This window comes from Lepisma saccharinum, chromosome 20 (assembly GCF_977018435.1).
Source record: "Lepisma saccharinum chromosome 20, izLepSacc3.1, whole genome shotgun sequence".
In the NCBI taxonomy this organism is placed as follows: Eukaryota; Metazoa; Arthropoda; class Insecta; order Zygentoma; family Lepismatidae; genus Lepisma; species Lepisma saccharinum.
The window spans coordinates 11,913,350-11,938,087 of NC_139248.1; the positions used below are offsets into that span (position 1 = coordinate 11,913,350).

At 38.6% G+C, this 24,738-nt stretch overlaps 1 protein-coding gene and 1 long non-coding RNA gene across 5 annotated transcripts in view; one reads left to right on the top strand and one right to left on the bottom strand.

Moving 5' to 3' along the window:
- Positions 1-22,344, top strand: part of LOC146003728 (sialin) — a 138,832-nt gene extending 116,488 nt beyond the window's left edge. For all 3 annotated transcript variants that reach the window (XM_083142123.1, XM_083142124.1, XM_083142122.1), the window contains exons 9-11: positions 17,252-17,407; positions 17,920-18,005; positions 21,519-22,344. In XM_083142123.1, the coding sequence (XP_082998249.1) occupies positions 17,252-17,407; positions 17,920-18,005; positions 21,519-21,707 (431 nt within the window). In that variant the 3' untranslated portion in view covers positions 21,708-22,344. The remainder of the gene's footprint in view (positions 1-17,251; positions 17,408-17,919; positions 18,006-21,518) is intronic.
- LOC146003729 (uncharacterized) lies at positions 1,240-8,911 on the bottom strand. 2 transcript variants are annotated; one of them, XR_014443853.1, is made up of 4 exons: positions 8,832-8,911; positions 4,604-4,651; positions 3,050-3,485; positions 1,240-1,361 (listed from the first exon to the last, which is right to left on the bottom strand). It is a non-coding gene; the product is annotated as an uncharacterized LOC146003729 (long non-coding RNA). The 2 variants fall into 2 exon arrangements; XR_014443852.1 differs by lacking the exon at positions 1,240-1,361 and having other exon boundaries at positions 3,014-3,485.
- Positions 22,345-24,738: the final 2,394 nt, after the last annotated feature.

Sequence of the window (24,738 nt, forward strand, 5' to 3'; positions counted from 1 at the left end):
ATTGAATAAGAATGGGACCCAGATAGCAAGGTAGACTTACCTCAAATCCACATTAAGTTTGCAATGCAAGTAACGGGAACTTGCAGGAAAATTTCAGAGCAAGTCTGTAAATTTGCAGCAAATTGAAAGCAAAGGTACTAATTACCAACATTTGAACTTGCAGTAAGTTCTAACTGTAACCTGCAGCTAACTTGCACGATAAGTCTCAAGGCTTGCTGCAAGTTAACATGAAACTTGTAAGGCAGGTGTTAAAGTCTCAAAGGCTTGCTACAAGTTAACCTGAAACTTGCAAAGTAGGTGTTAAAGATCTGAGGCTTGCTGGAAGTTAACCTGAAACTTGCAAGGCAGGTGTTGAAACTTGCAGCAAGTTGACCACAATCTTGCTGGGCAACTAACACCAGCAGGTGGTGGGTCCGAATAAGATAAAGAAGTAGTAGGAAAAAATGGTGTATCAGAGAAAATTAAACCAATAGTAACACATACTTATTAGAAAATGTGGTTTCTAATGAGTGTGTGTAACTATTGATATAATTTTCTCTACTACACCATTTTTTCCTACTAGCCCATCATCTAATTCAGACCCACTACATGCAGTAGGGTAAATATTCCCACCACAGAACCAAGTAGTCACAGTTTTAACCAATATTTCCAAATCTAAGGATGAATGATATGTAAAATTGACACTAACTACTAATTGATAAAATGAGTAACATGAAGAAAAATGCAAAAAAGACAAAAAAAAATGTCTAAAACTAAATTCAATGCCATTAAATGTACATGAAGCATATACGAACTATTTTGTAATTCTTATGCACACATCAAACTAATTAATAGTCTCCAATAAAAATACATAAATTTGTTGCAGAAAATAAAATAGCTAAACACATGGAAAATACTTGAACTATTTTTTTTAAAAAAAGAAACAAAAGATATGGACTAATTAGTCGGAGAAGTATGAATAAATCTCTCATCAAAGGGAAAGTGAATTTCTAGTTAAATATATTCATTTTGAGTTTACACCCAAATCCAGCAATGCGCTTCACCCAAAATTATATTGGACAAGACTTTATTACATTTGCAGCCTGTGGTTGTAAACAGATTATTGTAATTTGATCAAAGTGAAAGTGGATGTAGTGTTATAGATGTGGCATTCGTTCATTTTATAATAAAATTGCAGTTAATAAATTTCACCTGTAGCTTGAAAGTAGGCATAAAAGAAAAATACATGTGTAGTTTCAACTCATTATTTATATTTCTCATGTTTTTACAGATCATGTATTCATTCAGTCTTGTAAGGGGTCCTTAGTCAGGCTCTTCCATCACTTCCTGTTGTGTCTATGTGGGCTTCCAGCTTCATTTCTCTGAAATAAAAAATGGTGGGAAAAAATAAGATTCGTGGCATCAATTCAAGTTCCATTACTCCAAAACTATTTTCTTTAACAAAAACACACACAAAAATACATTTCTGGGTACGGCTGAATTTACAGTGTACTCCAGAGGTGTGACATTATCAATACTTCATTACTTCAACATTGCAAGAATTCCTAATTTTTTGATTACATGTGACAGTTTTCAATGCATTATAAAATGCGACATATTCTTTGTTCTTTTAAGCTGATTTTACACAGACACACACATAGAGCAAATGATACTAAACCTTCGATTTAAAGTTATATCTCAACTACCATGCATCCTCTCAAGGAATCCAACCTTGAACCTTTTTTTACTAGGCGGTGTTAATTTTTTTACTAGGCGGTGTTAATCTTTTTTTTTTTACTTCACATTTCTGCCAGTTTTGGCTAATCATGAAGATGAGAATGTTGATGATATGATAAAATTGGTTAAGAGACACTCACAACGAACATCCATGTCCCGGCTGAGATTAGAACCCAGGTTCTCTGGCTTCATATAGTGATAATATTATCATTGAAACAATATACTTGGATACTAGAGACCCCAATACATACACATACAAGCATGAGCGTATAATTGTTACTTCTGTTTGTAAACTACAACATATTTTTGTCAAAAATTGTTTTCTATCAGAATAATTTCTTTGGTAGCTAGAATCCACGAATTAAAATAAAAGTAACATTTCTGAGCACCACAGTTGGAATAAAGCATGTTAATGAAGACCCTTACCTACAGTCTCGCACAGTGCTCTGAATTTCTCTTTTAGCTTATTTCTCACACCCCTCCAACTATTAATGAACACTTGCCTTTGTCTGTCGAAATCTTATTGAATTATATTTTGGGTGAACTGTCTGACAGACATACCACAGTATTTTTTTTTTTTTTTTAACGTTCTCCTTCTAATGGCTCGTTACTAATTTTTAATTTCAGCAAAATATTACATATAACTTTGAACTCCTGCTTTTCTGACAAGATAAAATATAGACATTTTAAGAATTTGGAATTTCCCCCTCCCCTTCCCCAACACAACTGTTACAATTTTTGGCTCATTTTCTTCCTCATTGCAGAAATTAACTTATATTTCTTTAACTATAAAATAATAAATGAAAGCTGCTTTAAAATAGTCTTCTGTAACCACGTAAAGTAATGTAAAACACGTCAGAAATTGAGAATAGTAAAACAGGTAATTTACAGATCAAAATCAAAACAGCAGTCTGACAGACTCCTCCATACTAGTTGTGTGATTATTGACATCCATAGTACTTGGTAAAGGTAAAAAAGGTAAAGTGTTCCCCTGTGCTTAGCACCACGCCATGAAGGCGTATAGGGGGTGTGGGGGTAACGACCCACACTTTCTTGATCCGGTCGTGAGTGGGGGTGATGTGATCAGCATCACGCCCCTGACCGCCTTTACCCCCCAGGGTTTCCCCCAGGTACCCATGTTATTCGACGCTGGGTGAGCGCCGGGGCCGCTTCCATCGTTAGAAAAGTTCCCGGATTTGAACCATAGTACTTGTGGGTTAATAATAAATATTTTTTTTTAAAAAACTAAACATAGTTTTTATCAAAATCAAATATAAAATGCTATTTTGGTGTTAAAATCTAAAATTGCTTTTAAAACCCTAAGGTTCTCTACCTTCATTGGTGTCTTGTAGAATTTTGTGCAGAACATTTACATGGAGATGAATGATGAAATTGATGAATGGACATTCACAAATATCCATGCCCAGGCCAGGATTCGAACCCGGGACTCCTGTATATGTATGAAAAGATAACAGTTTCTCTGCATAACTTCTATCAGTTCCTGCCAAGATAAGAACTCAGACAATACTTAACAATTTGAATTACACTAATTAGTGTCCAGTGCTCGGAAGGCCAGTGCCTGCCAAGCCGATTTTTAAATTTAACATTTCACGTTTGTCAAAAACAATGTATTCAACATTCTGTATTTATTGAATATAAAACCAGAAAAGAAATGTAAATCTACTTACTCACTATTTTGGTGCGTTTTGGCCTGGTTTCTCCACACGTTCTCATCCCTTGCAATACTACTGCTAGTGTCCTGCATGCACCTGGAACAATAACATTTTGTTTTTCTTGAAAAAATACTCAATACTTTACGAACAAAATGAAACCTAAATTATTTAGGGACACTTCAGTACACTTCAGCCCTGACACAACAGTACTTAAAAGTTACTTGGTATGAAAAAGAAGAAGAAAGAAAACATTGTACATAAATCATCATATTCAATTTTTTTAGCAGTTACAACAGGTCAATGCCCTAAAATGTCTCTATAACAAGGTTACTTTGCAGTCATGGACACTTGTGGGTTGTAACGATTCCATTGAAAATTAATGGAATTGTTATAACCCAGAAGTGTCCGTGACTGTATATACAATATACCATAAATAGGTTAGGATGAATAAAATTTTATTTCAATGATACTCAAAAATATGTCATTTTCCTGGCCATTGACAGAGAGCCCCACGAACCATTGATGGATAGCCCCAAAAACCATTCACGATAGCCCCACGGACCATTCATTTCCGGCTAGGTTAGGTTAGATAAGCGTAGTTAAAAAAAGAAGAAAAAATTCTCGTAAAAAAAAAAGGCATGTTTGGAAACACTGGCGAGACGCTTGCGCAATCTGCAGGTACATAATGGAAACAACAGCATAATGTCTCTTTACAGAAAATGCAAGTTCTTTACATAAAAAGTGATTATTTCTTGTTCTACATCATTCTATGGTGAACTTTTCAGTTTCCGCGATAGAAAATACCTCAAAGAACTTCGACAATGCTACAGAAACTGATTTCAGTACGTAGTTTCTCCTGTATATTTGAAGAAATCCGTTCGGGCGATATATCGCATATTACAAATTGCAGTGAAAAACACAAAAAAATCTGACTTTACAGACCAGCTTTGCAAAAAACTGACAAGGATCAAAAACATTTTTTTTACTGTCAATATTAACCATTTTCCATTTGCATGTTTACAATAAAGTGCATGACATGGAATCAGTTTGAGTTAATTTTGAAAATATGGTTTTCACAGTAAATCTGGATAATTCTTGTGATCATGAAGGCTACTGTCATTGCAAATCGTTGCACAGATATTAGAAAGCCAAAATATTTCATGTATCACCAGAAATGTAAGATTAAAGCAAAGGACAAAAACTATTATACTCACAGGAAAAAGGTTGACTAACTTCATTTCCAGTGGAAAGCTATCTGTCACCTGCAAAAGAATCAAGAATTAGTTAGTACAGATTAAATGTAATGAGGTACAGTTACTCTTATATTACCAAACAGTGACAGTTAGAAAAAACTTGGTTGTGACTATTATCTTGTAATCAAAGTGTCTAGACTTAGAATCCCGATGGAGGTGATGCAGTGAGATTCACATCAAACAATTATTTTTGAAGCTCAATATTTGTCCGTTCCTCATTTCAATAGTGGCATTAAATCTATCAAGATAAAAATTAGGCCTCTGTACACAACTTTAATGTTAAGACAAAATATACACAAAACAGACATGTCACTAAATTTATGTTGTGTAAAGCATAAAAATGGACCTATTAAAATAATAAGAGACGTAATTTTCGAGAGTGGACATTTGGTCACCAGCTCCTTCTATAACATTTGAATTTATTTCTCGCATAAAATTTGATTGGTTTCAAAAAAAAATATGAAGTTTCTGGTGCATGGAAATAATGGAGTTTGGGGGTTAAAATGAATTCTGAAATAGTTAAGTTTTTCTCACTACGAACTTGTAAAGTAATTTGGTAACGGTACCAAATGTTTAACGATGTTCCCAAATTTTATAGAAGTATTAAGAAGTGCCTTAAAATACTGGACACATTTGTGGCTGATTTCCATGTGAGGCTCAAAGGGGGTTCGTGCTTGAGACCAGATGTCACATGAGCATGCATTGGAAGCATTTAGTGATGTCATTTAAATTCTAAAAGCCATCAACCTGACTCACCTAGCCTAACAAAGAAAGCATTTAGAGATGGTTTGTGAATGTTAGAGCCCTAACTTAACATGCCTAACTTAGCAACGAAAGCATCATAGCTCTGTCCCCAACGCATGTGAAGTAAATGGTAGTGGTAGCCCGTATCCAAGCTTACATTAAGTGAATATCTGTTCACAATCACATAGGAGTATACGGAAGCAAAAAAAATTGGGTAAATGTATGTTATATCGGAGACACATTAAAATCAGATATTTTGTGTTTCGGATGGTTCGTACTTACCAATTGTGTATTGCGTACCATAGTTGAAGGTGCCATTATGCTTTTTACACGAAAATAACTACGATTTTCACAATACGAGTAATTATTTTGGTTCCTTTCTTCCGTTGCAGAACATACAATATGGCTCACACAGCTGTGGATCATTGCGCATCGGGCTTGTGTTTTGTCGATTTGGAGTGGGTATGCAGTGTTTCCACCTTCTTAACTTTCGTGTTCATTATGTCATCACAAACCATTGACGGATAGCCCCAAAAATCATTCACGATAGCCCCACGAACCATTGACGGATAGCCCCACAAACCATTGACGGCTAGCCCCAAGAACCATTGATGGATAACCCCAAAAACCGTTCACGATAGCCCCACGAACTATTGACGGATAGCCCCACGGACCATTTCCAGCAAGGTTAGGTTAGGTTGGGTTAGGTAAGCATAGTTAAAAAAAATTCTCGTAAAAAAAAGGCACGTTTGGAAACAATGGCGAGACTGCATGACTTCCGACACTCGGCCATCTGCAGGTACATAATGAAAACAATGGCATAATGTTGTTGCTTTGCACAAAATGCAAGTTTATTATATCAAAAGTGCTTATTTCTTGTTGTGCAGCATTCCACGGTGAGAAAATACCTCCAAGAACGGTAAGAGTCTAGTTTACGTCCTTTTCCTAAGAAATACATGTCATATATCGTTGGAAAGGTTATTTTATAAGGAATTCAACAAAGTAAATCCCCAGGCGAGGAAAAATTTCCTGGAGGAGAAAATCGAGAACAACCGATGTTGTCCGGATATGTGTGATTGAACGTACTGAGGACATTTTTCGATGATGAAGCACATATTTAGGGGTGAAATGAGTGCTAATGGAACCTAACCTAACCTCGTAGGCATACCTCGTTCCCGTGAATGGTTAGTGACAGAAAGTGTAAAAAGAAAAACTTACTTACTCTACGGATGCCGGAGCGCCGGCTGTCTGCTAGCATGGTTTTGTAAACGGGCAAGAAGGAGTGTGCAAAGCAAGACGTAAACGGGTAAGAAGGAGTGGACAAGAAGGACGTAAACTAGACTCTAGCCCCAAGAACTTACAAAATGCTACAGAAACTCATTTCCGTAAGTGGTTTCTGTAAATATGAAGAAGTGTGTCTCCGATATAACATACATTTACCAAAAAATCGTTCTTCAGAAAGCATGGAATAAGTTATCACTCATATTCCAAAGCAAGTGTTACCAGACATAAATAGGAATCCAATTGTGTAAAAAAAAGGTAAGACTACAGAATATGGGCTGCTTAGGGGGAAAGCGATTCCTAATTCTATAATAATGGTTTGAAGTTATTAATCAGGAAAAGTAACTTTCAAGGTGCGGAAATGTGTAAGTTTCGAAAAAAAACCAAAAAAAAAACAAGAAATAAGAGTTCAGGATGGGCGCTCTTGAAATCGTGGCACTGCACAAATGTAGTGAAAGCAAAAAAATGCCTACGTTGTTAGGTAGCTAGGTTTAATTCTCTTAGCCTAAATAATAATTTGTCATTGTATTTATGCTAACAAAACCTAACCTAACGTTGTAGGCATTCCTCATCGAAATAATGAAAAAAACTGTGCGTAAACAATATGGACGCGAACGAATGGAGAAATGCATAGCTTTTAGTAGCATGAAAAACATTTTTCATTGTATTTATGCTATTGGAACCTAACTAACAGGCCTAACCTAACCTTGTAGGCATTCCTCGTCTCAAATAATGAAAGAAACTATGCGTAAACAATATGGACACGAACGAATGGAGAAATGAGCCGAGAAATGCATTGCTTTTAGTAGCAAGAAAAACATTTTTTCGCACAAAAATATAATACTAATCGGAAAAATAACACCGGAAAATGGAAGCAAAATGTACGTACTTTCAGGGAATATAAATTTTGGGTAACAGTTTCATGCATCGGAGACACATTTCTTCAATTTTACACAAGAAACTACTTACGGAAATGAGTTTCTCCAAGGTTTACAACCTCCGTCGATATATATTCTTCCTAAAACTTCATCCTACGATGCAGCAGAACAATAAATAATCACTTTTCATGTAATAATATTGCGCATTTTGTGAAAATCGACAACATCATGCCGTTGTTTCCAAGATGTACCTGCAGATGGCTCTAGCGTCGGAAGTCACGCGATCTCGCTAGTGGAATCAGGGTTTCCAAACGCGCGTTTTTTTTGGAGAAACGCAATTTTTTTTTCTTCGAGAAACGCGCGGTTTTTTGTCGAGAAAGGAAAATGGTTTTTCGATGAATTTAGGGGTGAAATGGGTGCTAATGGAACCTAACCTAACAGGCCTAACCTAACCTCGTGTGAATGGTTCGTGGGGCTACCCGTGGATGGTTTTTGGGGCTCACGTCATTGGTTTGTGGGGCTACCCGTGGATGGTTTTTGGGGCTAACGTCAATGGTTTGTGGGGCTACCCGTGCATGGTTTTTGATCCCCGGTTTTTACAAACTTTCATGCACAATAGAGTTGGAAACATTGATATTCGAAAACAAAAGAAGCGTTACAATTCGCAAAGCAAGCGATATCGCACCGTTACGTGCTTTCCGTAGCATTAAGGAAAATGGTTTATTTTAGCAGAAAAAGTGTTTGTTTTCGTGCAAAAAGCATATTGGCACCTTCCACTATGTTCCGCAATACATAATTGGTAAGTACAAACCACGAGAAAGACAAAATATCCGATTTAAATGTGTCTCCGATGCATGAAACTGTTACCAAATTTTGTTCGTCTACGTAGAGGAACATGTTCTGCAGTGAGACCCAATTCTTACCATCATTAATCTCGAATGAAATCACTTTATATATCATGAACACCGTTGAAATTTAAAAAGTCTCAGATTTTAACTGCATGATCTAAGCCATGCATACAAATCCAGCTGATTTTTTTCTTTTCTTTTTAAGAGCAATCTAATCTAACTACTTGACTTAACAAAAAAAGCCATAAAAGAACCTCGCCCGCTAAATAAATGCAATATTATTTTTTATTATCATTTCTGTAATTTTCCCAGACAATGCTAAGAGTATTGTGAAAATATATACGGTATTGTTTCGTATCTCACATAGGTGTGCGTTTAACTGAATTGTTTTAAACCAGTTTTAATTATTACTTATGAATTGTATAATTATTTACTTACCTTAGTGGTCACAAAATTCTTCTCTTTCTCGTTTAATCGGCATGATAAACCACACGAAAGATTTTTGTTTGAAGTACTTGCCTTCCTTCCTTCTTCTTTGTGTGGCACACACCGCCTAAGAGCGGTCTCCTGCCAGGGGTCCTATTTGTTTGTTATGAGAAAGTTTGTTTACATTCCAAATGTCTGTTTGTTTATGTTACAATGTTGTTCTTTCGTGCAAAGCTGTACAGTATCCACATGACATCAGACCGCGGCTCGTAGAGTAGAGTCGAAAGGGACATCGGAAATGGAATACCCACACGGTGTAACTGTTTGTATAGTGTATTGCGATGTTGTTGTCGAATTGGGCATTGTAAGAACAAATGTGTGATTGATTGGATAGCTTCTCCACACGGACAGGAGGTTGCAGGCACGATATATGAATTGGGATGTATAACGACGTGACCTGTACGCATTCGCATGGTAAACACTAAAACTGCACGGGGTAGGTTAAAGTGTTGAAACCAAGGACGTTTATTGCCGACTTGTGCATGCCATCTATATGTAGTGGTATTGAGGAGTTGCTGGGTACACCAATCGTTCCATTGTTGTTCTATTTTGATTTTTACCCGTGGGAGGAGGTCAGTGTACGGCAGGCGCATCGGGGTAACAGTTTCTTTCGTTCGTGCTTGTTTGGCCAGTACATCAACGCGATCTTGATATTTATTGAGGTCACTGTGGGCACGAATATATGTGAAGGTCGCTGACAGACCCTGCTGTTGAAGTTCTAACATGATTCGGAGAATAAGATAAGGAAATACCGTTAATTTATATGCTGCCCGACCTGTTCGTGCTAACGTTTGAAGTACGCTCAATGCGTCCGTAAGAATTAACGAATGATCGATTCGGAACTGCAGGGCGAATTGTAATGCTTTATAGATAGCATAACATTCCGCCGAGAATATCGACATATCGGATGGGAGGGAAAATTGTCGGGTGATGTTATGAGATGGTACGTAAAAAGCACATCCCACACCGTCTGCAGACTTCGATCCGTCAGTATAAATAAAGGTTGATGTGGGCCACAAGTCTCTATAATTTTCATGTCGGCCATGATCTGCATAGTGTATCTCTACTCGGGGTTCTGTTGGAATATTCAGTTGATATACAAGCGGGTCCGGATGGGTAAAAGTTTGTTGGTAAGCGTCAGGGTCAATATTATAACATTGTAAAAAAAAAAAACGTTTAGTGGGGGGAGGGGGGGTCGGGAGGCCAAACCATTGTCGTTGAATCGCAAATATTTTATTAAACGGATGAGCGTGTCGCGCCCACGATTTAAACAAATATTGCACAGTGAGTTTGATACGTCTGTGTGCCAAAGAAGATTCATTGCTTTCTAAATATACACTAACATTGGGACTAGACGGCATGAGTCCTAGACAGGTACGTAAGGCTCGTCGTTGTAAGACGTCGATAGACGTAAGAAGTTTTGGATTGGCTCCACCATAAGCTGGTGCTGCATAATCAAATAATGCTCGAAAACAATTTTTATAAAATAATAGCATTGTATGGGGGTGTCCTCCCCACTTGGTCGTGGAAATACAGCGGAGTAAATTAACAATTTTTAGACCCTTTTCCTTGAGATACTGTAGATGCCTTGTCCAATTCAGTTTCCTATCAAAATATACACCCAGGTATTTGACATTGTCGACTACTGGAATGTGCTGTATTTCTGTGATATTGTTAGGGTAACTGCTCATTTTTCTCGAGTTAAAAATTATGATTTTGGATTTCGGAATGGAAATAGTGAGTCCTAAGGTATCTAAGTGATCTGTAAGAAGTGAAACTGTTTTCTTTAGAGCGAGTAAGCCTTGCGTGGCGTCAGGGGTGCATTTATAGCAGCACAAATCGTCGGCATATTGTAACAATTTAAAGCCGTGCATATTTAGGTGATGTATTTGGTGGGTATAGATATTAAAGAGTAGGGGGCTAAGGGGCGAACCCTGAGGTATTCCCGTGCGAGCTATACGGGGGCCTTCCAACCTATCTTCAAACCAGAATTGTAAAGTCCGTTCGTGATATAAATTCCAGATGATGGTCCCTACTATGGGGTGTATGTTTAGTTGTACCATCATTTTATATAAGATCGGGATATGAACTGCATCATAAGCATGTTCTATGTCAGTGAAGAGGCCAAAGCAATAATCATGAGTAATCTGGCTATTTTGGATTTCAACTGTTAAGGTAGCTATGGCATCTTGGCTTCCATGTTGCATGCGGAAACCCATTTGTGTTGGCGAAAAGAATGTATTCTTTTCCAACGCCCAATTAAGTCGATGTTGAAATGTTCGTTCGAAAAGTTTGGCAACTACTGGTATTAATACTATGGGTCGGTATGACTTTGCCTCCGCGGGAGGTTTGTGAGGTTTTAATATGGGGAGAACTATGTGGTGACGCCACTCGATAGGGATTCGTCCTGTGCGATAGACGGTATTGAATATGTGAGCAAGTATTTGTATACCTTGCTGTGGCAGATGTTTTAACATGTCATAGGTGAGACCGTCATATCCCGGGGAAGTGTTCGGCACGATTTCTAAGATTTGTTGTATTTCGGTAGCAGTAACTGCCGGGAAATCGGCAGTGAAATCAAAATTCTGTGCAAAGGGTTTAGCCGCTCGTGCGCATACAGAGGGTGGCGTGAGTATGTTCATAAATTCTGCTTCCCACTTTCTATCGAGATTTTTCCGTTGTGGGTGGGCCGGGTTCCTAATAGAATGAAATTTATTCCATATGGAGCTGAGGCTATCTGTGCAATCTAGGGAATTACAAAATGATTGCCACGCTTCTCTTTTCGCGTTTAAATATATTTTCTTCGCCTGAGCTTGTAGTCGCCTAAGTTCGATTTTCTTCCCCGGCGAGGGGTTTCGTTCGTATCGTTTTAATTGGTTTTTTTTTTGTCTTTTTATTAAATCACAGTCTCGGGTCCACCAACTAAGGGCTGGAAATTTTATTGGGCTACGATATTGGCTTCGATGGGCACTATTGTCTATTGCCATGGTAATCATACTGAGGAAACGTTGATATGTTATTTTTCCATCAGTGTGGGGAGTTGTTTGATCATAAATGCTTTTAAATTGTGTTGTAAAAGCGTCCCATTTAATGGAAGCTTTGGTCCAACGTTTCACCGGGACCGACTCCCTATTTCCACGCAACAAGTATGTGGAAAACGATCTACGGGCTATAATTAAAATGGGGGAATGATCACTGCCACGGAGATCTTGTTCCTTTACCCAATGAAACCTATTGTACAATCGGGAGGAAGTAATTGTGAGGTCAATGCAAGAGGGGCGGTTGCTATTTAATGGGTAATGAGTAGGGCTGCCATCGTTTAAAAGTATAAACCGGTTGTGTGTGATCCATGCATCTAGATTTTTTCCCAAACGGTCTGCGTACGGATGTCCCCAAGAGGGGTGATGGCCATTAAAATCTCCGAGGATGAGGTAAGGGCCCGGAGCAAGGGTTATGATCTCTTGTAACTCGTGAAAACTGATTTTCTGTGAGTTGTTGGAGGAGGGAATGTATAAGGAAATTATAACTATATATTGGTCATTAATGTTGACTCTGAGAGCCACGAGCTCTAATTGGAAGGTCTGAACGAGGGAAAGGGTATGTGGAATTGGTATTTCGGTATGGGAAAGGGTTTCATGCACATAGATAACCGTACCACGCTGATGCGTAGGGTTGCCGTACCTGTGATAATGAGCAAGTCTATACTTCTCGTGCTGCGTTCCCTTAACCTCCTGCAAGCAAAGAATAAGCGGGTGGTGTTCTGCAATTAGATCTAATAATTCGAGTTTCCGTGCGGAGAAGCTATTTACATTCCATTGTAAGATGGTACCCATTTCCGATATTACCTTAAGCGTTGTCTTCGAGTAACGTCAAAAGTTTGTCTGTCAGAAATTGAATGTGTTGGATGAGGCGAATGCGATGAGCGTTGTCCCGTATGTGTCGAACCGTTTCCCACATGCTGGGAATCATTTCTAAAAGAGCCTGGTACACCTCACTGTGTTCGGTAGGGCGGTCAGGAATGTGCGATTGCGGATGATTATTCCTCTTGTTCGGGTGCACAGATGATGGACGATGGAAATTCTTAGAATGGGAAGGAGTGTTATTTATCGGGTAGGCGTTGTTTCCTATGGGTTGGGATTTCGCCTCCTCTGGGTCAGTAAGGGTCGATGAACTAGCCGCGGACTCTATGACGACGTCATCGTCTTCCCATCGCGGACGGCGATGTGTTTCTTTCCTCGGAGATGGGCGAATTTTGTATTTCTTAGTGTTTCGTGATTGAGGAGTAGTCTTAAAGGATGGCACCTTAAAGCGATACGAATCCAATGATGTTTGAGAATCCTTATTTTCAGGAAAGTCTCTGTCAGATTGATTTCGTAGCGGGGAAAACATATTGGCATATGTCCGATTTGAGGAGTGCCATGTGTGATTAGGAAAGAAAGGTTTTGTGCGGGAGGTCTGCAAGTCAGGGAATGCCGCTTTTGTCACTCGGGGTCGATAAACATCATCGCGAGTGGGGGTGGGGATGAAGATGCCTTGCAGCTTTAGTTTCGCCTCCCGATATGATAAATTGTTTTCAGCCATGCTGGTTTGGACAGCTGATTCCAAACGCCAGCTCGCACAGTTGCGGTCTAAGGCTGAATGTGGTAGCTTGCAATTGATGCAACACAAAGTACTGTCACAGTCCTCTGGGTGGGAGTCCAATCCACACTTAGCACACTTAGATTTTGATTTACAAACTAAATGTAAATGGCCGTATCGGAAACATTTGGAGCATTGTTGGACTGATCGTATACGCGGTCGAACCTCGAATATTTCACTGTTAATGAGAACTTTCTCCGGCAAACTATTACCGCGAAATGTGATGCAAAAGAGTTTAGTGGGAACTAACTGGAAAGATCCATCCTCTTTCCACAGTTTTTTGTTCATGCGTTTGGCCGAAAGGGCCGGGATAGGACACTCGAAACCATCGAGTACGTCCTGTTCTGACACGTCATGAGCTATGCCGAATATGAGACCTTCCCGTTGAATTAACGATAATGGAATTCTCGTTTTGACTCCCATATCATGATGCATTGCACTACGCGTAAGAAACTCATTAGCAGCTTTAGCGGTGGGGAAAGTCACCCGGACGCGATTACGACCGCATTGTTCCACTAACTGTACTCGGACTGCTTTCTTACGGAGATAGTTACCAACACTTCCAGCGGCAAGAAATTTCTCGTTAGTGTCTATACCGTCAAATAGGACTATGTAGGGACCCGGCATATCCGTGCCATACCAATATGTAGGTGGAATCTGGGGGGACACATTAATTGTATCACTTCTGGAGATTTTATCGGGGTGAACATCGTCCACTTCTTCGCGAGAACGTTTATTAGAACCTTTCTCAGCGTCCATGTCAGATTGGGAGTCCGGAGTATGATTCCCGGCCATGGTATAACGGGCCTATTTCACGGTCCCGTAAATTTAATTCGATACACAAGCACAAGATCACTTCACAACACTATCACTAGTTCACAAATAATTTCCCGTACAGGAAAAGGATACAGAGACAGCTCGAACAGGTATACGGTGGTAGTTACTCAGGACCTCTTTTACTACAGGTCTTGATCCTATCACTTCCTATCGCGAACTCCCTTGAAGTACTTGCGATCATGTCGCCATCACAAAACAAAAGAAACCGTGTGCGTACTTTTGCATTCATCTTTCATTAATGAGCAATTCTACATGACAAATACATTCTTGTTTCAGTAATGATCAATTTTACATGACAAATAAATCTTTAGCATATTTTTGAGTTATTGTTTTAAGTCCACTTTATGCACAGTAAGGCTAATCGGGACTGGACCTACAGTTTAAGGTGGGATCCGAGCCACTTGTGCCTCCACCGGGTATCGAACCCGGGACCCCTTGATTACAAGGCGACGACGCTACCACTGCGTCTTCGGGGAGGCCCTCTCTTTAACATATTAATTTCATCATGGGTTAACCTATATTCTTTTAACGAGAATCTGAATAGTACATATAAAAATAGTACTCCAATCATCTGTGCCGTCGTGCAGGAATCAAAACGCCAAAGCCAATAAGAGGGGTTAAGTGGGCCGCGGCCCCGCAACTTTCAATGAAAAAAATCATAAAAATGGGGAGTTTTTTCACATATTCGATAATGTAATGCACCCAGGAACATGAAATGACTTTCTGTTTAAAAAGGACCATTCTTTGAAAATAAGGCTAAAGTTTACCTCTCCTTCCCAAAATAGCGGGGAAAGAGGGGCAAACTCCCCATTTGTATGAATTTTTCATTGGAAGTTGTGGGTCGCGGCCCAGCCAACCCCTCTTATTGGCCTTGGCGTTTTGATTCCTGCACGGTTGCATGCCCTGATGTTTTAGCTGCAAAACAAAAGTTACCCGAAGTAGATTGGTCAAATAATATACGAGTTATAACATTTTTTCGGTTTCGCAGAGGCCTTTTGGCGCGAATTTTAAATTCGTACACTTATTTGACAAAAAATGTTATAACTCGTAGACTATTTGACCAATCTACTTCGGGTAACTTTTGCTTTGTAGCTAGAACAACAGCGCATTCAACCGTGGAGAAATCAAAACGCCAAAGCCAATAAGAGGGGTTGAGTGGGCCGCGGCCCCCCAACTTTCAATGAAAAAATCATAAAAATGGGGACTCTTTACACATATTCTATAATGTAATTCACCCAGGAACATGAAATGACTTTCTTTCGGTTGAGAAAGGACGATTCTTTGAAAATAAGGCTAAAGTTTGCGTCCCCTTCCAAAAATAGCGGGGAAGAGGGGGCAAGCTCCCTTATTTTTATGATTTTTTCATTGAAAGTTGGGGCCGCGGCCCACCCAACCCCTCTTATTGCCTTTTGTGTTTTGATTCCTGCACCAGTGACCCATCGGCCAACTACGCCTATATTTTCTATGGGTTACATGTGACCCATTGGCCGAGTAAATGTTAAATAACAATAAATGGGTAACGGGGTAAACGAGCAACCTTGGGAGAGGGAGTAAAGGCGGTCGGAGCGTGGTGCTGATCACAGCACTCTCAAAACGAGGGGGCGAGACCGAGAATCTGTGTTCGGGATTCCGAATAGTCGAGAAATTCCAAATTATCATATATAACAGTGACCAAATCTTGCGTAGTTTCTGCACTTAAAAGGTCTGGAATGTCTTTAAATGGCCAATTTTTATTGCAGATGTGCAAAATCAATCACTTTGGGGGGAAGTTCAATTCTAGATATTCACAGTGTTGGGAAATTTCGAAAAATTTACGACCTAGTCGGGGAAATGGAGATTTTCTCAATACCGGAAATCAGAATTATATAAAAAAAATCCCTTCCCAATGCCATTACAGCAGTGAACATGATTCTAATAACAGCTGAAAACAGTCTCCCAAGATTTTGTAGGACATGGCAGCAAATTGCTGAAACTTTACAGCCTGTAAATCACAGAAAACAAAATTATTTTGATTAAATATCGCTTCAATTTAACAATTCGAATTCCATGAAATTTTTCCAGATATCTCAAAGGGGTAAGTGCCCCCCTGGTCCCCTTCTGTCGGCCCCCTTGCTGAGAGATACCTCTGCGTTGAGCCAAGAAGCATCAATGATAGCTAAAATGTAAAAATGTTGCACCCTTCGGAGTACGCAATACGTTCTAATGACGACTTGAACTCCAGGCTTGCTGCAAGTGTGATACGCAAGTATCAGGCAAATTGTCACTTATACACCTGCTGCAAACTTATATTCACTTAAAATGCAAACTCATGGTTCCTGCACACTTACAGTGAACTTGCATTCAACTTGAAGTGCCAAGCAAGTCTCGCAAGACAAATGCAAATCAAGTGCAAACTTGCACTTAACTTAAGTGCTATCTGGGGAAACATCTTGTAGGATTACTTCCATCGAAACTCTAAATCAAGGAATTCCACTCAGCAATTGAGCAGTGATGTCAACAGAATGTGGTCCCAAAACGTTGTTGATTGTAGCATCAGTCATACCCAAATCCATACCCATGAAAAAATGGGTCAACGGATGAATAAGGATTATTATTGTTCTAGCACAACACAGTTGTTTCTGCAATGTCCGAATCAAAATAAATTGCACTATTGAGTTTGGGAGTGTACTCCATGGACTTGTAACTTGCATGATTTCTCTGTATTCAACTGGAACATGTAATTTCTTTAAATTATGTGCCGCTCAAAATGTAGGATGCCAGACATAAGGCTAAAATAAATGTAGAATATGTCTGGTAAAAAGAGGACATCTGGTAGTAATACCAACATTATCATCATATTATTTTCTTGTGCCAGTACTGAGATTCCTCTAGTACTAATAAGGGTTTATGTTTCACAGCCGTTATCCTACCATCTCTACTGATGTTGACACAAGTTTTCCTTGGCTGTGATCGTATAGCTGCTGTGACCATCTTTACTCTAGCCCTCAGTGTGAATGGTGCCGTGACGGCTGGCTACCTTGGAAATGGTTTGGATATAGCTCCAAATTTCTCAGGTAAGTTTTAGTGAGTAATAGGTTTATGCACTTGTTGTTATTAAAGGTTGGCTGGATCCTTTGTTGAAAAATCAACAATACAAGCAATACGCACACACACACAAGCAAATGAGAAATATACCGCTTGTTGTGTAATTTGCTCTTCAAAGTAGTAAAACTTACAGATAGCATGCAGATAGTGTCTTCTTCTTTTGGCAACATTTCAGCAACTTACATGATGTTTATTGAAGCCCTTTAACTGATTAATACATGTAACAATGCCTCTTTTTAGAAATGGCGATGCTTCAGAGTAGCATAATGATGTGATATAATATTTAATTTAAATTTAAAAGTTCTTGGATTGTGAAGCATGCCTATAAGTATAATAAGTGATACGAACAATAAAATGTGCCAGAAGTATTGATAACTAATTACACATTTATGTATTTAAAGGCATTTTGATTTATTTTAATGTAAATATGAATCAAATGCATAGCCTTCTGCAATTGTTCATTTCCTATGACTTGTTACAGGAACAATATTTGGAATGGCCAACACGTTGTCATCCACTGGTGGATTTTTAGCTTCCTTCATGGTCGGTGTTTTGACAAATAATAATGTAAGTTGCATTCATGCTTTTTCTACTTTCATATTTCTATACATAAGAACAGTGTAGTATTTGAAAAATTTCCAGTAGGGGGAATTTCAATAACTTCTCTTCAAGTATTGGTATTAGTTGATTGATTGATTTCAATATTGTGGGCATATCAACACATAGGCTATTTTTGCCCATCACACATTATGGGGATAAGCTCCTTAACTAAACAAAATTGAGTACAGGCCCTCAACAAGAAAATGAAATATGTCTGTTAAAAACTTCCTGACTCAGTTTTTAAAACTAATTCATTCAATACTTAATGAGAACTAGAACTAAACTGTTTCCGAGGAGATAATCCTCCTTACTACATTAAAAGCTGAGGCTGTAAAGGGGCACTCAGCACACACACAAGGATGAACACAGGACAACACAACTCCAGAAAGGATTATGCTGGCTGTTGGGCCAGACCCTCGTTGGCCTGCAAGAAGCAGTTACAGAGGTATACTACAGGGAAGTGAGGTTTACTTTCGGGTGTCTTACCAGAAGTTCACACCTTGCACCCCTCTTGAAGTATTGGGATATCACATCATCTTTGTATGTAGTTTCCACCCTCACCCCCAAAAATTAGCAACTAGAGGAAGATGCATTTGACCCTTTCAAATACTACCATTACGTTTACCAGACGTCCGGTTTTTCCCGGACATGTCCTACATTTGAGTCTTATGTCCAGCGTCCGGGAGGAATTTCACAAATATCATAAATGTCCTACATTTTGAGCGTCACATAATATTAATTAGGAAAATACGTGTGTCAGTTGAACAAAGAGAATCATGCAAGTCACAATACAAGTTTATAGACTGCGCTCCCAAACTCAATACTGAAATTATTTTGATTCAGACATTTCCCAAAAAGAAAATAAAAGTTTGTCCTGCTACAACAAAAGCAAAAGCAAAGATTTGGGACTACGTTCAGATGATGTCACTGTTCAGTGCCTGATCAAAATTTATTGCCTTGTTGTTTATGCTGATGGAGCAAGGTGTTTCCCATTCTTATTCAGTAGAAATATTTTTTTTTCATAAAGTCTAAAAAGTTGAGTGCTGGTTCAGTGTAATTTGAAAGAGTTTGACTGTTCAGTCTCTCATGAATACGTGACCTGAAATTTTGAAAAAAATTGGCTCCTCTGAGAAGTACCATTTAAAACATGTAGCAAGAAGTGTATTGTTTAGTATAGATTTCAAATTTAGAAATTTCGCATTTAAGAATTCATTATGAAATTATATTATTTTAAAACTGAAAAGTGTCGATTTTAAATTACTTAAAAAATATCAATTTTAAATTACTTTTAGAAATGTGTATTATTTATTGCGAGTGTTTGGTGTCCTACATTTTGACCTAAAGTCCTACATTTTGGGACATTATGTCCTACTTTTCCCTTGTAGCGATCTGGTAACCCTAACTACCATGCATAAGAGCGAAAGAGGTATATGTATGTGGAGAATGGGTGTACTGATTGCACTTGAACACATTTTATGAATTTTACTTAACTAACATTTTTTTCAAAAATACCATACTTCTGCTTTTCTTCATACACTCCTTATAAATGAGAAGTAATAATAACATAACAATACTAGTTGTAGTAGTGCAGTGAAAGTGTTTTATAATTCTAGTTTTGGTTGGCCTTCCTTCCCCGTATATATTCGTTTGATTGATAGATTGATTTAGTTTATTTTACTTCGCTTTTCTGCCACTTTTAACTAATCCTGAAAATGAGTGATGACATTATTAAATTGATGAAGAAACACTTGCACAGAACATCCATGCCCAAACTGGGATTCAAACCTGTTACCACTCTCATCATAGCATGCTAACAACTCCACAACAGAGGCCAGTCCTTATACAGCTCGCGCAGCCCATTCATGAAGTTATTGTGCAAACTTTCACTAATGAATGTGAAGCAAGAAAGGAAACTGAAAAGCACCAAGTGTTCTAATAACAAAAAAATTGAGACTAAGTAGTATTAGTCAGAGTGTGAATAATCACGAGAAAAATACAAGGGGTGGCTAGAAAGAAACTGGACTGTTGCTACAAAATCTTTTATTGGTTATTTTGTACAATACGAACATTATCCCCTTCAAAGTACTGCGCTGTACTATTGATACACCACTCCATACGAATCTTCCATTGCTGGAAGCAGTGCTGGAAATCATCTTCTGAAACCATGTTCATGACCTCCGTCGCTTTTCTTTTCACAGATCCTACGGTCGTAAATCTGGTTTCTTTCAGTGCTAATTTGACCTTTGGGAATAAAGAAAGTCGCACTGAACGAGATCCGGTGAATAGGGTGGATGTTCTAACACTGGAATCCCATGATTGGCCAAAAAAGCCTTGACTGACAATGCCGTGTGGGCAGGAGCATTTTCCTGATGAAGAATTCATTACTTGCTTTTCCACAAATCAGGTCGTCATCTTCTTACTCGCTCACAAAGTCAGCACCGTAATGAAATAATGTTGGTTCACAATTTGACCTTCAGGTACCCAATTCGAATCACTTCACCGGTATTTGCATGTTCGATTCCGTTTTTGACGTGCAAGACCATCCAGGATGCAAGTCATCCACGGTCACTTCTCGTCCCTCTTTATACCTTTGAAACCCCTCAAACACTTGCGTGCATGATAAACACTCATCTCCGTACACTTTCTTCAACAAATCATACATTTCTGTGGCGGATTTTCCGAGTTTCATAAGAAACTTCACATTGATATGCTGTTTCACTTTCACACTTAACATCTTTTCGACGGAGCACAGATTACGGCACTTCGTCCACAAGCTACAGCACCCTGGACAATCACACAGTCCATAGGCAGGCTATCACGTTATACACTCATGCACTGCTTGAGCTTTATGTGCTTGCCGTTTGTCGACAGCAATATCAATCAGTTTTTTTTCTAGCCACACCTCGTACATTTATTCATGTACTCGAAGGGGATATTCTTAGCTTGGCAGATGCTTGTGTGGATGATTGATTGATTATTTTATGTTGCTTTTCCACCACTTTTGGCTAATGACAGTATGAGGATGAGTGATGATATGATTGAATTGATGGAAGGACACTACCAAATAACACCCAACCCAGGCCGGGATTCGAATCTGGAACCCCTGGCATAGTAGCACACTGTGATAATTACTCCACCACGGAGGTTGTTGGCACTTGTGTGGATGAGCATGGAGACAGTGCAGTAGGTAGAGGTATGGTCATGCAATTTATTTTAACTAGGGGATACTTCATGGCAGTTTTCTTAACTGTGAGGATAGGATTCCCTGCACCACTCCCCCACCCTACTTTAAGCACTGCTGATGACATAAAATTTCTTTTTGTGAGGGAAAAGAGCAAGTTTGATCATTAATAGAACATTGTGGTATGCTGTTTCAAATTAACATGCATGTGGGAGAAATAACCAAGGATTGGTAATAATTGAAAACTCAAAATAAGGGACCAAATAATATGCAAATACTATGTTCATTCTGTGTTACAGCAAACATTTGGACAGTGGAGAAAAGTGTTTGGAATACTGACCGCAGTTTACGGCACCGGAGGCATCACGTATCTAATATTCGGAACAGGAGAGCTTCAGCCGTGGAATTCACCAAAGAATATAGATGGAGAAGCTGTTAAAGAAGGCGACGAGGACGTGGAGATGATATCCGAGAAGACAAAAACATAGCAGCTTCAAAGCTAGTGTTTGTGAAAGCTTTCACGATGGTAACTGGATTACGTTCAAATGCAAGACAACCTTCGAAAGAAACAAAGAATATTCGGCATGTGGAAGTTTTATTTTTGTAAAAAGAAGAGGAAATTTTTTTGTGTGAAACTGTTTGTGTGTTTTTTTTCCTGCACTATGTTATTGGCAGCTTTTGCCAAGTTATGTGACAATTTATGTATATAATGTTGCATTGTTCGAATTATTCGTGAATGTCATTTTATGAAACTAATGCAACTTGTAGCATTCCCCCTTCCTTTGCCATTTTTTCTTTCTTCTGAAAAAATGTTAAAAGTCACAAAATCTCAGGGGAAAGAATCATACATCACAATGTAGTTAGACAAGTCTTTTAAACACAAAAGTTGTGGTATATTCAACATTCCAATCTAATGAAGTGGTTGTTAAACATCTCTATGCCTGCCAAACTGATATAAATATATATTTTTTAAATAGACAAGTGTATTTTTGTCCTTATAGAAAGAGAGTGATATTTTTCTTGTACGTGGCATGTTGCCACTGTTGTGTTCATTGTTGTGACTATTTTACAGAGAAAAAAAGTAGATTTGTGATATACTGTATAAATAAAACTATGTTACAGTAATTTTATTTATTTTTCAAGAGATTAGAGGTCCTGCTTAGCAAAATTGTTATCTGGCTGAGTGGCTATTACAGTGTGCTATGGTGTCAGGGTTCTTGGGTTTGAATCCTGACCTGGGCATGGGTGTTCTTTGTAAGTGTCTCTTCATCAATTTCATCATATCATCACTCATCGTCATCTTTGCAATTAGTTAAAAGTGACAGAAAAGCAAAGTAAAATATAACAAATCAATCTACGAATCAAAATTATCACATTTGCCTTTGGTGTGAGAAATCCCAGGTTCAATTCAAGGTGGGAGCTCTTCAAAAGTTTGGTGTTGGCCCAGCATCATGATGTCATTTGGGGATCTACTTGATAGTGATGGGAGTGAACCCTAGTCTGAAAAGCTGGAAAGGAGTGGTGATGGTACATGATGCACTGACAACACATCTCCCAATGAGAAGCTGCTTTTCAGACCTTGGCCTTCAAAAGGGCTGTGCCGCCATCGAAGGTTTAGAGTAGAATTGTTAGTCTTTAGAAATATCGGCCTCCCTGTACTCAAGGGGTCCCGGGTTTGATACCCAGTGGAGGCACATAGTGGTTTGGATCCCACTTTAAACTGTAGGTCCAGTCCCGATTAACCATTCTATGCATAAAGTGGACTTAAAATAACAATTCAATCAACCAATCTTTAAAGAGATCAGCAGTTAGGCTACATTTATACATCAAAGGTTCTTGGTGTTTTGTGCTGTGGAAACTGACATCGTGTGTGGATCTGATCACACCTTCCAAATGAAGCTCTTAGCTACCAAATTTTTGGATCTATTAATGCTTCATATTTTTCTTGACTCATGTGGTCTGTATTTTATAAGAAAGTTTAACAGGCGCGAGAATATTTTTTAAAGTTTGATTTAAGTCCACTTTTGTTCATGGTAGTCTAATCGGAACTGGACCTCGAGTTTAAATTTGGATGTAAACCACTCTGCAAGGTGCCTCAAAATGGGGCTTGAACCCTAGGTTACTGCAGAGAATGGGTCATTGTTTCTTTGCTTATTCATTTTACTCCCTCATATCTGATCGTTAGGGCTCGGAAGTTGAGGAAAAATCCTTTTTTTTCCCTAGTGTCCGAAGACGAGGCCCAACATAATATATGTTCATTTTGGGTCATTGTAGGCCAGAAAAAGGTGGGTTTTATTTGTCCTTTTTTGCCTTTTTCGGCATTTTTTGGCTTATTGGTCCTTTCCTAGCCTTTTTTTTAGGTCTTAACAGCTTTTTTTGCAACTTCACCTTCTTTCGACTACGTTGTTACTGCCCATTCTGAATTCGAATCATCATCATTTCATCACCTCTTAAACATCCTTTCTGTAGTAAGGAAATAAAAAAATAAAATAAATATATTTGAACCATCCCTGAAACGAGAGAAAAACATTTTTGGACGACGGAAGCAGGTACGGTACAAGGTCCTTTAACGGTAACTTGTCTGGAAGATCGCGCTGTAAGTGGCAACTTTCTCTTGTTTTGAAGCTTTCAGCATGGTGTATACGACCAGACAGCACACGCCTGCGAAGATCTCAAGTCAGATAAGAAGGTGCCGCACATATTCATTAAATATATAATCAAAACTGAAGTTATTAATTAATTTGGATCACATTTATACGTTTTTTTTCCCGTTTTTACGTCCTTTTTTTGACATTTTTAGATCTTTTTTTGGCAATTTATATGTCTTCAACTTCCGAGCACTACTGATTGTTCAGGTTACCTTGACAATGGGAGGAATTATAATAATGAGGACATCCAATATTAACCATATATTCCAGCCCTGGACCTCTATTTTTGTCTGCTAACAGAACTATATTGTTTACGTAAAACAGTGCAAGTGTAGGTTAGAATTGATTCTTGACTGAAATTCGCCCCTCAAAACTGTAACTTCTGTATCCACCAGACTGACAGTATATCCGCAACTTGATATTGAAATCCACACATCGCCATTAACAATAGTTAGCAATATGTTCTCTTTATCACAATACTGCCTAAAAAAAAATAAGACATATTTCTATTTGCTATTTGACATTATGAACAGCACATTCTGTTTTACAAGTGCTGACACAAACTTCTTATTTGCACTGTCAGACTCAATGGGCTGGAAAAAATGAACAAATACTAGAGATTACATAGTTTGGTGAATCAGTTCCAAGATTAATTAACCCTTTGAGTGTGGAATTTTCTGAACAAGTCTCTACTGGAAAATTAAGTTTTCTTTTTTTTTAAGCAAAATTCCATTTCATCACTCCCTTCTTCTCCTCCTCTGTTTTCAGAGGTCAACAACAAGTGCAACTCGAGCTTCCCTAATGGGACAGTGGTAACGTCGTCACCTTGTAATCAAGGTATTCTGGTTTTGATACCTGGTGGAGGCAAAAT